General features: G+C 37.5%; 1 protein-coding gene across 3 annotated transcripts in view; it reads left to right on the forward strand.

Moving 5' to 3' along the window:
• The first annotated feature begins 11,262 nt into the window (after positions 1–11,262).
• NPRL3 (NPR3 like, GATOR1 complex subunit) overlaps positions 11,263–14,127 on the forward strand; it is a 74,540-nt gene continuing 71,675 nt past the window's right edge. Inside the window, exon 1 of one of the 3 annotated variants that reach the window (XM_074279839.1) lies at positions 11,263–11,959. In XM_074279839.1, the coding sequence (XP_074135940.1) occupies positions 11,842–11,959 (118 nt within the window). In that variant the 5' untranslated portion in view covers positions 11,263–11,841. Of the gene's footprint in view, positions 11,960–13,054; positions 13,214–14,127 lie in introns of those variants that run through there. The other 2 variants (XM_074279840.1, XM_074279842.1) reach the window with 2 other exon arrangements.

The raw sequence follows: 14,127 nt of genomic DNA on the forward strand, positions 1-14,127 counted from the left end.
GCTATTAAGGGTTCCTGAGTGGAGTTGGAGAAGAATGACGTGGTGAGACTTATGTTTTTAAAAGATTATTCTGACAACTTTGTGGAGGATGCATTAAAGTGGGAGAAATAGGAAGCTGGGGCATAAGTTAAGAGGCATTGTAATAATCCAGGTGAGAGCAGATGAAGGCCTGAAATAGGATTGTGGAGATAGAATCCACAAGTCTTGGTTATTGAAAAATGGGAGATGAAGAAATGGAAAGGATGGTCCTGAGGTTGTAAAAATGAGTGACTGAAAGGATGACAAAGAAGTTAGAGGAGGGATAGGTTTACGGAGAAAGATAATGAGTTCCATTTTGGACATGTTGAATGTCTTTAGGGAATTAGCTAAAAGGCAAGTTGATACTGTGAGACAACTCAAGAAAGACAATATATAGCTAGAATACAAAATAATTGATCATTGATAGGGAGAAAAGGAAGCAGAATAAACAAACAGAGTGACATGGTAACCAAAACAACTAATGTGGTTTTATGTTACACTCATAAAGGGATGATATTTAGACAATAAACTTGATCATAACACAGCTGGAATATTGTATTCATTCTTGAAAACCACATTTTAGGAAGGACATTGATAAATTGGAATAGATCCAAAAGAAGGCAACTATGTTGCTAGTGGGAGTAATAATGATGATATATCATTAGGACTAGGGATGGTATAAATTCAGGGAATTTCCATGGAAGATGCTACCAAAAGGAATTTGTTTAACAATCTTTAATTTTCTAGGTATTTGGGGATCTTTGGAATCTTACTATAGGGCAATGGTCAGCTTTCTAACAGCTGAGCAACACTTCTCTGTGGGGTTTTTTCCCAAATAACCAGAGTAGATATGTATAACATAATAAAGTTCACATTCCCCACTAAGGCTGGATGCTATCCCTTCTTCTCCAGTCTGTCTTGGCTGAGTAGATTCCCAAGAGGTAAGGCCCCAGAAATGAATATTCAGAGGTTCTGGTCCCAATGACCTTTATCTCCTTCACACAGGATCCATGGCACAGGATCTCGATAAATATCCTATTGTTCCTTCACTGAAACATTAGAGAATTTCCTGCTGATTTGATATGATTTAGAAATCTGAGCAATACCCACTCTGTGTCTCAGTTTATTTATCTATAAAATTAGAGAGTTGGAATCAATGGTCCTTGAAGCTTTAAATTTATGATCTTCTGAGCCTAGGACCTCATGTCAGAGTTATGCACAGTTCCCATATACATACAAATACTATTCTTCATTCAATTTTGGTTTCCTTTGGTTTATTTCAGCTTTATTCTCAATTCTAGGAAAATTTTCATGGGGTTGTCAAAGTAAGAAAGGTGCTCTATAAACTGTAAATTGCCCATTTTAATTTTAATTTAAAATTGTTAATTGTGAACACAATAATAATAACCATATCTTATTTGGTGTACACAACAGCCCTGCAAAGTAACAATAACAAGGATCATTATACCCAATTTACAGGTAAAGAAAAGTCCTAAAACTATTTTATGAATTGCTGAGGGATACATATAAATTAGTGCCAGACAAGGTCCTATAAATCAAGTCTCCTAACATTTTTGAATGCTTCTGCAGAATTATTCTGGCCTTTTTGCTGGATAATGAAGAGGCAACAAACATATACACACATATATTCACAATACACACATATAAGTACACATACAATGTGTGTATGCATTTATACATACATACACATGCCTTTTGTTGGATCTTAAAGAGGTGATTCCTATGACATACAAACATACATGTATACCATATATACATATGTGTATGGTTACATGTATGTGTATATGCTGTACTATATGCATGTATATATGTGCACGTACATATATAGGTGCCTTTTGTTGGATGTTAAAGATGTAAAACATATGTGTATACACATACAAATATTCATATCCATATGTGAGTAATGCTTTTTAAAAAACCAAATAACTTAAAATTTCACTGGAAGAGTACATGTGTCAGCTGAGATATTTCAGTGCTAAAGCTCAGGGTACAAGTAGCCAGGCTGTTGCTCTTAGATAGAGTAGCTACTCCTTAATCATTCCTGGCCTAAGACTCTTATGATCACATTGCCTCTTCTGTCTATCACTCACCCCCAGTCAAATGGCAGGAGAGATAACAGCCATACTCCTACCACACCCACACACCCTTCTAACTCCCACATAATCAGTTTTCTGGGTCTCAGTCCTCACAGCAATATAGGTCTATGTTCAATACAATTCAGTATAATACAACAAACATTTATGAAGTGCCTAATATGTACAAGACAAGAACTAGGTGTGATTTCAACCTCCATTAAAATAGTAGATAAAATCAATAATCTTGATGCCATAAGAACGAATCTTTTCTTCTCTAATAGAATGAAGTATTGTTCCTTCTACCTCTGACATTACCTAGTCTAAAGATCCTTTAGATCAGTCTGTATTTTATACCCCTACCACCTCTAACATTCTATGTTCTATACTCAATTCAAGGAAGAGAAATTTGCTCTGGGTGGGTGAGACAAAGAGAAAATAGAACTACTAAATCTTTATTTCACATTTCATCTTTTTTTTTTCCAAAGAGAATAAATTTTGTATTGGAAAGGACAGCACAAAAATTGCTATCAGGAATTGAACTCAAATAAAAATCATAAAAGCTTTTCTTGATTAATTTGAGCTCTAGATAGCATTTTGTATAGTAGCAAAAAAACAAAAAACAACAACAACAAAAAACTGTAAATGAATTATGGCCTAAAAGAATTAGAAATTGAGGGATGACCATCAATTGGGGAATGGCTGAACAAATTGCAGTATGTAATTATGATGGAATACTATTGTGCTATAAGAAATAATGAGCAGCAAAAAGTTATCAAATTGTGAATACCCTTTGATCCAGCAATGTTACTACTGGCTTTTATCCCGAAGAGATCTTAAAGAAGGGAAAGGGACCCACATGTGCAAAAATGTTTGTGGCAGCCCTCTTTGTAGTGGCCAGAAACTGGAAACTGAACGGATGCTCATCATTTGGAGAATGACTGAATAAATTGTGGTATATGAATATTATGGAATATTATTGTTCTGTAAGAAATGACCAGCAGGATGATTTCAGAAAGGCCTGGAGAGACTTACATGAACTGATGCTGAATGAAATGAGTAGAACCAGGAGATCATTATGTACTTCAACAACAATACTCTATGATGATCAATTCTGATGGATGTGGCCTGGCCATCTTCAACAATGAGATGAACCAAATCAGTTCCAATAGAGCAGTAATGAACTGAACCAGCTACACCCAGGGAAGGAATTCTGGGAAATGAGTGTGAACCACTACATAGAATTCCCAATCCCTCTATTTTTGTCCGCCTGCATTTTTGATTTCCTTCACAGGTTAATTGTACACTATTTCAAAATCCAATTCTTTTTGTACAGCAAAATAACGGTATAGACATGTATACATATATATACATATACTTATTTAACATGTATTGGTCGACCTGACATCTTGGGGAGGGGGTGGAGGGAAGGAGGGGAAAAATTGAAACAAAAGGTTTTGCAATTGTCAATGCTGAAAAATTACCCATGCATATATCTTGTAAATAAAAAGCTATAATAATGATGATGATGATGATAATAATAATAATAATAATAATAATTAAAAGAAACAATGAGCAGGATGCTCTCAGTAAAACTAAAAAAGACTTGCATGGGCTGATGCAAAGTAAAATGTACTTTGTACAAAGTAATAGCAGTAGTGTAGGATGATCAGCTGTGAATGACTTAGCTATTCTCAGTTATACAATGATCCAAAATTTTGGGGGCCGCTGAAATTAATTCACATTTTCCTCTGAGGCTTGTTGTCTTCTGTGTTTGTATTTTGATCTCCCCTGTTGCCATAATATTTTTCATGGCCAAGTCCTTTTCTTTGGGGGGGGGGTTCTTTTTTATTCCTGTTTGCTCATCTTCCCAATCTGTTTCTTGGCTATACGGCCAGTGTATAGGAAGCACTGTCCAAAGCTTCAAGTTTTTTTTTTTTCCCCCTGCTGAAGCAATTGGAGTTAAGTGACTTGCCCAGGGTCACACAGCTAGGAAGTGTTAAGTGTCTGAGGCTGGATTTGAACTCAGGTCCTCCTGATTTAAGGATGGTGCTCTATCCACTCTACCAGCTAGCTGCCCCTAAACTTCAGGGTTTTGTGTGTGTGTGTGTGTGTGTGTGTGTGTGTGTGTGTGTGTGTGTGTGTGCAACTGTTTTCAGAGCTAGTTCTGAGGGTTTAAAATTTTCAGTTCTTCCAAGGTGATATGATCTACAGAGAGATATATTTACTGTTCCCTGGGCTTGTGTTCTGGTGTGTGAGTGACCATAAGCATTCTTTTATGTCCTGGAACTGTGATGAGCATCCTTACTCCGTTGTGGCTACAAGCTGGATCTACATATGGACAATGCACCAGAGTCCTGCACTCAATGCCAGCAAAGGTTCCCTGTATTCTCCTTCTGATAAATTGCTCAGCCTCCTTACTATGTATGTGTTGAAAGCTCTGAAAGCCAAAGCTTCTGATTCAGTTGCCCCTGATGCTTACTGCTGTACTGACCTTGAATTGACGGTGTTGGACTGTATTCCATCCACCTCAATCCTCAAAATTCCCTAACTTCACTTTGGAAATTATTAGTTTACTGGATAAAATATATGTTCCTTACTCTGGTATTAAAGGCCCTTCATGGTTTGCCTCCAATTTGCCTTTCCAATCTTATTTCGTAGTAATATCCTTCATAATGTTTATGCTCTGGACATATTGGATTATTAGCAATTCTCTAATCTCATTTTACTTTTTCCTACCTCTTGTCACATCCATATGTCTGTTCTCCTTAAAAACCTTTCTTTCCAATTTGTGACCAAAGAAGAACTAGAGATCATTATTGATCACAAAATAGATAATTTTAATTATATTAAGTTAAAAAAGTTTTTGTACAAACAAAACTAATGCAAACAAGATTAGAAAGAAAGCAATAAACTGGGAAAATATTTTTACATTCAAAGACCCTGATAAAGATCTCATTTCCAAATTATATAGAGAATTGACTCAAATTTATATGAAATCAAGCCATTCAACAATTAATAAATGGTCAAAGGATATGAACTAACAATTTTCAGATGAAGACATTAAAACTATTTCTAGTCATATGAAAAGGTGTTCCAAATCACTATTGATCAGAGAAATGCAAATTAAGACAACTCTGAGATACCACTATACACCTTTCAGATAGGCTAAGATGATATTAAAAGATAATGACAAATGTTGGAGGGGATGTGGGAAAACTGGGACACTGATACATTGTTGTGAATGAATCCATCTATTCTGGAGAGCAATTTGGAACTATGCTCAAAAAGTTATCAAATTATGCATACTCTTTGACCCAGCAATGTTACTGCTTGGTTTATATCCCAAAGAGATCTTAAAGAAGGGAAAAGGACCCACATGTGCAAAAATGTTTGTGGCAGTCCTTTTTGCGGTGGCAAGAAACTGGAAACTGAGCAGATGCCTATCAATTGGAGAATGGCTGAACAAATTGTGGTATATGAATATTATGGAATATTATTGCTCTGTAAGAAATGACCAACAGGATGATTTCAGAGAGGCCTAGAGAGACTTACATGAGCTGATGCTAAGTGAAATGAGCAGAACCAGAAGATCATTATACACAGCAACAACAAAATTATATGATGATCAATTCTGATGGATATGGCTCTCTTCAACAATGAGATGATTCAAACTAGTTCTAATTGTTTAATAATGAAGAGAGTCAGCTGCACCCAGAGAGAACTATGGGAAATGAGTGTGGACCACAACATAGCATTTTCACTCTTTCTGCTATGGTTTGCTTGCATTTTTGTTTTCCTTCTTGTGTTTTTTTTCTTTCTTTCTAGATCCAATTTTTCTTGTGTAGCAAGATAACTGTATAAATATGTATACATATATTGAATTTAGTATATACTTTAACATTTAACATGTATTGGACTACCTGCCATATAGGGGAGAGAGTGGAGGGAAGGAGGGAAAAAGTTGGAAAAGAAGGTTTTGCAAGGGTCAATGTTGAAAATTTACCCATGCATATGTTTTGTAAATAAAGAGCTATAATAAATTTAAAAAAAAAAACCTTTCCTTCCTTGAAAGCTCAGAGAAGATGACAACTCCTCTGTGAAATATTTTTAAATTTCTCTAGTTGTAAGTGATCCCTGCCTTTTTGAATTGCACATCTGCCCATTTGATCTCTATTTTTCACATTCTAATTTCTGTTATAGTTATCAGCACACATAGTCTAAGCTCTCTTGGCAGAAAGCATGTTGTATTTAGAGTTTTTTTTTTAAATCACAACTATTTGCTACCTATTGTGATAGCTCTGCAAGGAATAGAATATTTAGCTAAGATATAACTAGAATACAAGTGCATAAGATAGATACAAAATGCTTTTGAGGGGATAAAGATCATTATTGAGTAGAGGTGTAAGGGAAGTCTTTGGAGGAGATGGTACTTAAATTGAACTTTAACAGATTGAGAAGGCAAGATATGGTCCTTCAGGTCTAGGTCACAGAATGAACAAAGAAGTAGGAGAAGAAATGTATACACTAAGGGCAGCAAGTAGTCCTGTGTAGTTGAATATGTACTTCAATTATAGGATAGCTGGGAAGACTCTAGACTAGACTTGGTTGAGATAGAGGTCCTGCTTGAAACGAAGCTGATCATTATCATCCCTAATTTCAATCTGGTTAAGATCTTCATCAGGGAGGCCTGGAACATCTTATCTTGGTTTAATAGTGGAAGTACCTCTTTGCCTGACATATACAGACGTGTTAAGTGAATAAATGTATGTTGAAAAATTGGACGTGATATGAGATCAAGAGAGAAAGAAGGAACCATTTATTACAAAGCCTAGTCTTTACTACATGGAACTTATTAAATTGTTGTCATATCATGGCTTGGATAGCATCCCCAAAGCAGATGAGATCCAGACCCTGATTAAGGATATGTGAATATTCAAGTAGCTAAACTCTAGGTATGTGTAGACAGTTTTGTCAGATAGTAAAAGGCACATACCAACTTGGATAACTTTACTTTGACCAACTTATATTACCTTATAGGAGAATTCCCCACAGAAGACCTAAAACATAAGTACAGACTCTGCATAAATTCCATCCTGGAGGACTTTTAGAGGTAAATGTAGCAAAAGAGAACTCCTCTGCTTAAATTTTGTAAGACTGAGGGTAGGTAGTGAAAAAGAGGCTTGTTACCTTGCCCATAGTTGGGAAGTTCTCAGAATGTCAAAAGCACATGTAGATGTCAAGGGGGTAAAGTGTCAAACTTTCCCTTTCAGTAAGAGAAAAAACATGTGTGACACTGAATATTAATCATCAGATCTCCCTCAATTTCAGATAATGTGTATCTCAAGCAGACTCTGTTGCAAAACAAATTTTTCTTCTCCCTCCCACCCGACTTATGTTGAGATGAATGAATGTTAGTACCTCATTTAAATGTTGTCAGTTCAAGTTTTTTGGATTTGTCCCTCTTTACAAGCAGGATATTTTTCTTTTGAATTTTTTTTTCCATAAAATACCAATGGCACAATAATGAAGGTGTCATTCAGAACTTAATTCTATCTACTGTCTCATTTTTTTTTTCTATTGGCCTAAAATCATGTTAACAACCTTATTTTGAAGTTAAATTAAATTAAACTAAAAATGGCAAATTGGACAATATTACTGGACTATTAATGATACTAATGTGTGGTAGTTTGCTTAGGCTAAATCCAGTGAAATATACAGACCAAATTAATTCCCCAAAATGGTTACAATGGTTTGGGGGGTTTGTCTAGTATTACAGATAATAGTCAAACACCTGGCCAATGTATCAACATGGTATAAAGGAGCTAGACCAACTATTTTATTATTAAGTCATTTTAAGGTCAAATTGAATTGCAAACAAAACAATAGTTGGTCACTTGCTTGCAAATTAACTTTTAAACTCTTTTTAAAAAATCATGAGAGAAGACAGAAAAGTAGAGACACATTGAAGGATATTGAATTTCCTGCTATGGAATTTGAATTTTAATCATTAGGCAATAAGAAGTCCTTGAAAGTATTTTGAAGAGGAATGAGATAATAACAGTTTTATCCACAAAGAATATAAATCTGAAAGTATTATAAAGGTCAGATTGGAGGGAGAGGTGGCAAGAAAACCTATTAGGAGGCGATTGAAATTATCCAAGTGATTAAGAACAAGATGTGTGTTCTTATCCCAGAAGGTAGAATCTTTGGGTTTATCAAATCGGAGATTACTTTAATCATTGATCACTGTGTCATGTGTTATCTAACCTGTTTCATTGATAAAAACTCACTATTTGACAAAAATTGGAAAATAATATGTCAGAAACTTGGCATAGACCTACATCTCATATCACATATCAAAATAAGATTAAAATGGGTTCATGATTTAGGTGTAAAGAGTAATATTAGGAGAGCAAGGGAGGATGTTATGGCCAAAGAACCAGAGAACATTATGAAATGCAAAATAGATAACTGATTACATTAAATTAAAAAGTTTTCATACAAACAAAACCAATGTAGCCAAGATTAGAAGGGGAACAAAAAGCTGGGGGGGGGGGGAATTGTACAGCCAGTGTTTCTGATAAAGGCCTCATTTCTTTTCTTTTTTTTTTTTTTTTTTAATTTGTAATTCCCTGATGTCTTTTTTTAAAATTTATTTTTTTATTTTTTATTATATATATATTTTATAATATTATCCCTTGTATTCATTTTTCCAAATTATCCCCCCCCTCCCTCTACTCCCTCCCTCCGATGACAGGCAATCCCATACATTTTACATGTGTTACAATATAACCTAGATACAATATATGTGTGTAAATACCATTTTTGCACAATAAGCATTAGATTCCGAAGGTACATGTAACCTGGGTACATAGACAGTAGTGCTAACAATTTACATTCACTTCCCAGTGTTCCTTCTCTGGGTGTAGTTGTTTCTGTCCATCATTGATCAACTGGAAGTGAGTTGGATTTTCTTTATGTTGAAGATATCCACTTCCATCAGAATACATCCTCATACAGTATTGTTGTTGAAGTGTATAGTGATCTTCTGGTTCTGCTCATTTCACTCAGCATCAGTTCATGCAAGTCTCTCCAGGCCTCTCTGTATTCCTCCTGCTGGTCATTTCTTACAGAGCAATAATATTCCATAACCTTCATATACCATAATTTACCCAACCATTCTCCAATTGATGGACATCCATTCATCTTCCAGTTTCCAGCTACAACAAAAAGAGCTGCCACAAACATTTTGGCACATACAGGTCCTGCTGCCCAATAGCAGCAATACTGGGTCAAAGGGTATGCACAGTTTGATAACTTTTTGGGGATAGTTCCAAATTGCTCTCTAGAATGGTTGGATTCTTTCACAATTCCACCAACAATGCATCAGTGTCCCAGTTTTCCCACATCCCCTCCAACATTCATTATTTGTTCCTGTCATCTTAGCCAATCTGACAGGTGTGTAATGATATCTCAGAGTTGTCTTAATTTGCATTTCTCTTATCAGTAGTGATTTGGAACACTCTTTCATATGAGTGGATATAGTTTCAATTTCATCATCTGAGAATTGTCTGTTCATATCCTTTGTCCATTTATCAATTGGTGAATGGTTTGGTTTCTTATAAATTAGGGTCAGTTCTCTATATATTTTGGAAATGTAAAGGCCTCATTTCTAATGTATAAATATATAATGCCCTCCTGGCAGTTACAATCACTAGTCTGTCCTAGGCCCAACAGAGTACCTTTGACCACTGACCTTTGCAGTGTCAGCTCTACCCGGCTCACCTCCTCTGAGGCCTTCAAAGTTCTCTGGCCACGATTTCTTGAATCTATAGTTTAATAACCGGTAGCGCGCTCAAGAACAGCCACGTGTAATCTTAAAAGCCTTTATTATACCTACTCACATAATGCCCTGACTGATGCCCTGACTTGTTGGTTCCCTAGTGAACACCTGGTCAGAAGACCCATGTGTTCACTACCAAACTCCTTACCTCTTTTGGCTACCCATCTTGGCTTGGCCACCCAGGCTAGGGAGCCATTTCTAATATATAAAGAACTGAGTCAAATTTATAAAAATACTAGTCATTCCCCAATTGATAAATGGTCAAAGGATATGAACAGACAATTTTCATATGAAGAAATGGCATCTATAGTTTGTCACTATTGATTAGAGAAATTCAAATTAAAAAATTTCTGAGTACCACCTTGTACCTCTCTGATTGGCTAAGATGAGGGGAAAGGATAATGATGAGTGTTGGAGGGGGTGTGGGAAAACTGGGACACTGATGCATTGTGGGTGGAGTTGTTGTCAGGTGTCCTGACTCAATATCCAACATTTTCCCTCCCACACATTATAGTAAGTTAATAGGACTTGCAACTGTGGAAGATCTCTTTTGAATGAAACCAAGAACCTAGAGAGGAAGTGTTTCGCCAGATGACAATAAGGTGGCGCATGAGATTCCAGTTTAGGCCGTTTTCTTCCATACCCAGTGCGTAACAATATATAAATCTAGCGGGTGGAGGCTCCTCGAACATGGGATCCTGACTTTCTGACCCCCCCTCAAAAAAAATTCCATCTTCTGCTTTTCCTGATTCCCCTTAATAGGAGGGCTTTTCCTGTAAGATTATCTCCAGTTTATCCTGTTTGTAGCTTATTTGTACATAGTAGTTTGCATACTCTCCCCTATTAGGCAGTAAGCTCCTCGAGGGTAGGGAGTGTCTTTTGACTTTCTATGTGCAGCGCTCAGCATCTCTCTGAACAAATACTTCCAAGCAACCTGACTTGGATGCTATCTTGACCAATCCCACTAGGTTTTAAAATGCAAAGGCCCAGAGAGTGGAAGCGAGTTGCCGGAGACCGCACAGGAAGTGAGCAAGGAATTCGAAGCCAGAACTCCAATGCAGAGCTCTTTCTATTTCATCACGGTCTCAGTTGCGGTTGGCTGTAGCCTTGCTGGGGTGGGGATGGAGGGTCGCAAGTGCCTTTAGAAGTTATTACCTAAAATTACAACTACAGACAACTGTCAAAGCCTACTTCCGGCTGTCTTCTATGCCCTTGTCGACTAGCAATTGCGCACGCGCGAGAAACAATTTCCGGTTGGGAGAGCTGCGTTGCTAGGGCAACCGCTCCAGGCCTACGGGAAGCCTCGCGAGGCTTGTTGGAGATGGGAGGCAATTCCGGATGTGACCCCCGTGTACCCTGAGAGGGCAAGTGGATGTTTCCGCCTCCGCGGTCCCGGGGGGTTTCCTCGCCTCCTACTCCCGAATACGATATTACGTCTTTCCTGAGGGGCTCTATTACTTTCCATCTCCTCTGAATCCCACCTCTCCACGGATCCCTTTCCAGCCCCTCTAAGTCCAAGTTCCGTCCTGGCTCCCAGGCCTACTTTCCCTCCGGGTCCTCCTCAGCCTGAGGAGCCCCACACCCCTAGGCCTGCTGCATCTGTCTCTCCCGAGCCTAGATTCTTCCCTCTTCCACTCCCCAAGTGATCAACCTCCGAGATCCGGCCCCACCTCCTCTCACCCTTAACCCCTCATTTCCCCTTTCCATCACCTTCAGCTCCAACCCTCCTCCCCCAAATTCTTAGCATCTAAGAGACCCGATTCTAGTCACCCCAAGATCCCACGCCCCCACTCCAAATCCCGGCCTCTTACATTCGCTAAACCGGTGTCCTCGCGCCTCCCTCCCCTCCCCCTTCCCGCGCCCTTTCTCTCCTCTCGATCCAGCATGGGGGACAACACCAGCCCCATCAGTGTGATCCTGGTCAGTTCAGGGAGCAGGGGCAATAAGTTACTATTCAGGTACCCATTTCAGAGAAACCAGGAACACCCCGCGTCCCAGACAAGTAAGTGAGCCAGTGCTGGCAGTGCGGTAGGGGCCTCCCGGGAGCCTGGAGCTGGCTCCTTAAGGTTGCGGGGAGAGTGGTGACAGCGGCTCTTCTCTCCTTGAGCCCTGAAAAACCTCCACGGTTTGTGCAGGAATTGAACAGTGAGCTCATTTGGGGTGAAAACAAGAATATCTGACATTGTCTGAGGCTCCGCCAAAGTGCCACACTGTGTATGGGGGGGGGGGTACAAAAATGAAAATCCCTTCAAGATCCTGGAAAATTCATGTCATTATGACCTTGGAATCATTTTTCCTCCAAGTGATGCTCTACCTTTCTCTCTTTTTTTTAAAAAAAGGTTACAAATAATACTTTTAAGCCTGAATCAAGAAACAATGAAAAAACTTTAACCAGTTACTTTTATTTGTTGGGAAACTTTTAAACAAACATTTATAGTAAAAATATTAATGATTCTTTTTTTAAGAAAATATTTTTATTTTTCTTCACATTTTACAGTTTGAGAAAAAGTTTGTTTAATGGTCACGGATCATAGAGCCTGGTATTCTAAATGATGATGGCAGATATTTCATGAGCTTCTTTTCTAAATGAATTTCATGCTTATTTCAGAGAATACTTTTCATGAATGGTTCTTAAATCATATATTGAAAAGTTTTGAGAATGAAAAGTTTCTAAATGGATTAAAATAGAAAAACGTTGGGATAGTGGAAAGAATACTCGTTATGGAGTCCAACAGGCTGGATTTAAATCACAATTCTAACCCATGGGACTTTGGGCAGATCACTTAAACACCCAGGGTCTCAGTTTCCTCATGTGTAATATTAGGGGATCTAAAACTAGATTGTCTAGAGCAGAGGCATGAAACTCAAATCAGAAAAGGGGGCTCACTAAATTGTATATTAAGGATTCCTAGAAAATCACATTAACATTATGTTCTATTTTCCTTTTGTAGATTCCATTTTAATTGGTTAGGACCACATTTAGGAGTGTGGCAGGTGACATGTCAGTCAGGTGTTTGAGTTTTCTCCTCTAAAGACTACATGTTCCTTGAGTTTTGTTCCAAAACTGAGATACTATCTTCTTATGTTTCTTGTGGATTTTTTCTTTGTTCAGTTGTTTCAGTCATGTCAGAGTCTCCAGACCCCATTTGGGGTTTTCTTAGCAGAGATACTGGAGGGGTTTGCCATGTCTTTAACTCGTTTTACAGATGAGGAAACTGAAGCAAAGTGAAGTGACTTGTCCACGTTCACATAGCTAGTAAGTGTCTGAATCCAAATTTGAACTCAGGAAGATAAAGTTTTCTTGTCTTCAGGCCTGACACTCTATCCTCTGTGCCCTTGTTGTATAAGAAACCATTTTTTAAAGTCTCAATAGTTAGTTGAATTTTTACTTTGCATTACTAGGACTCTTTTCAAGGAATGTTTTAAAAATTAATATGGTACAATGAAATTGCCAATTTCATAATCAATTTTTTCTAATTATTTCTCTATAAGAAAATATTTGATTCAACTTACTTATTCAATATGCCATTTCTTCCTGAGCTATTCCTGTGTTTTGATATTTGTATGCATTTATAATTTCATTGATATGAATGTTCCCTTCCATAAGCAAATCCTAATCCATTTCTGGCTGCTTATCTTGTGAATTCCCTAGTCATGTCCTTGACCACCGGGAATCTAATGCGCTATGCCATTAGTTGTGGTCATTAGTTCCTAGGATCAGAGATTTGGAGTTGGAAGAGACCTTAGAGTCATCTAATCCAAACCTGTCATTTTACAAATGAGGAAACTAAGGTCCAGGAGAGAGAAAATGACTTGCTCAAAGTCACATGAGCTGGAAGCCACTATTTTTTTTTTTTAATTATAACATTTAAATTTAATTAGAATAGAGTTGTTAAAAAAATCTGACATTTTTAATCATTCCCTTTTTGAAACTAATTTTCTCTCCAGATTTTCAAAACACTATTTTTTTCTGGTTCTCCTCTTTTTTTTTTTAATTCATTTTTCCAAATTATCCCCTCCCTCCCTCCACTCCCTCCCCCCGATGACAGGTAATCCCATACATTTTACATGTGTTACAATATAACCTAGATACAATATATGTGTGTAAATACCATTTTCTTGTTGCACATTAAGTATTAGCTTCCGAAGGTATAAGTAACCTGGGTAGAT

This window comes from Sminthopsis crassicaudata, chromosome 1, assembly GCF_048593235.1.
Source record: "Sminthopsis crassicaudata isolate SCR6 chromosome 1, ASM4859323v1, whole genome shotgun sequence".
Taxonomy (NCBI): domain Eukaryota; kingdom Metazoa; phylum Chordata; class Mammalia; order Dasyuromorphia; family Dasyuridae; genus Sminthopsis; species Sminthopsis crassicaudata.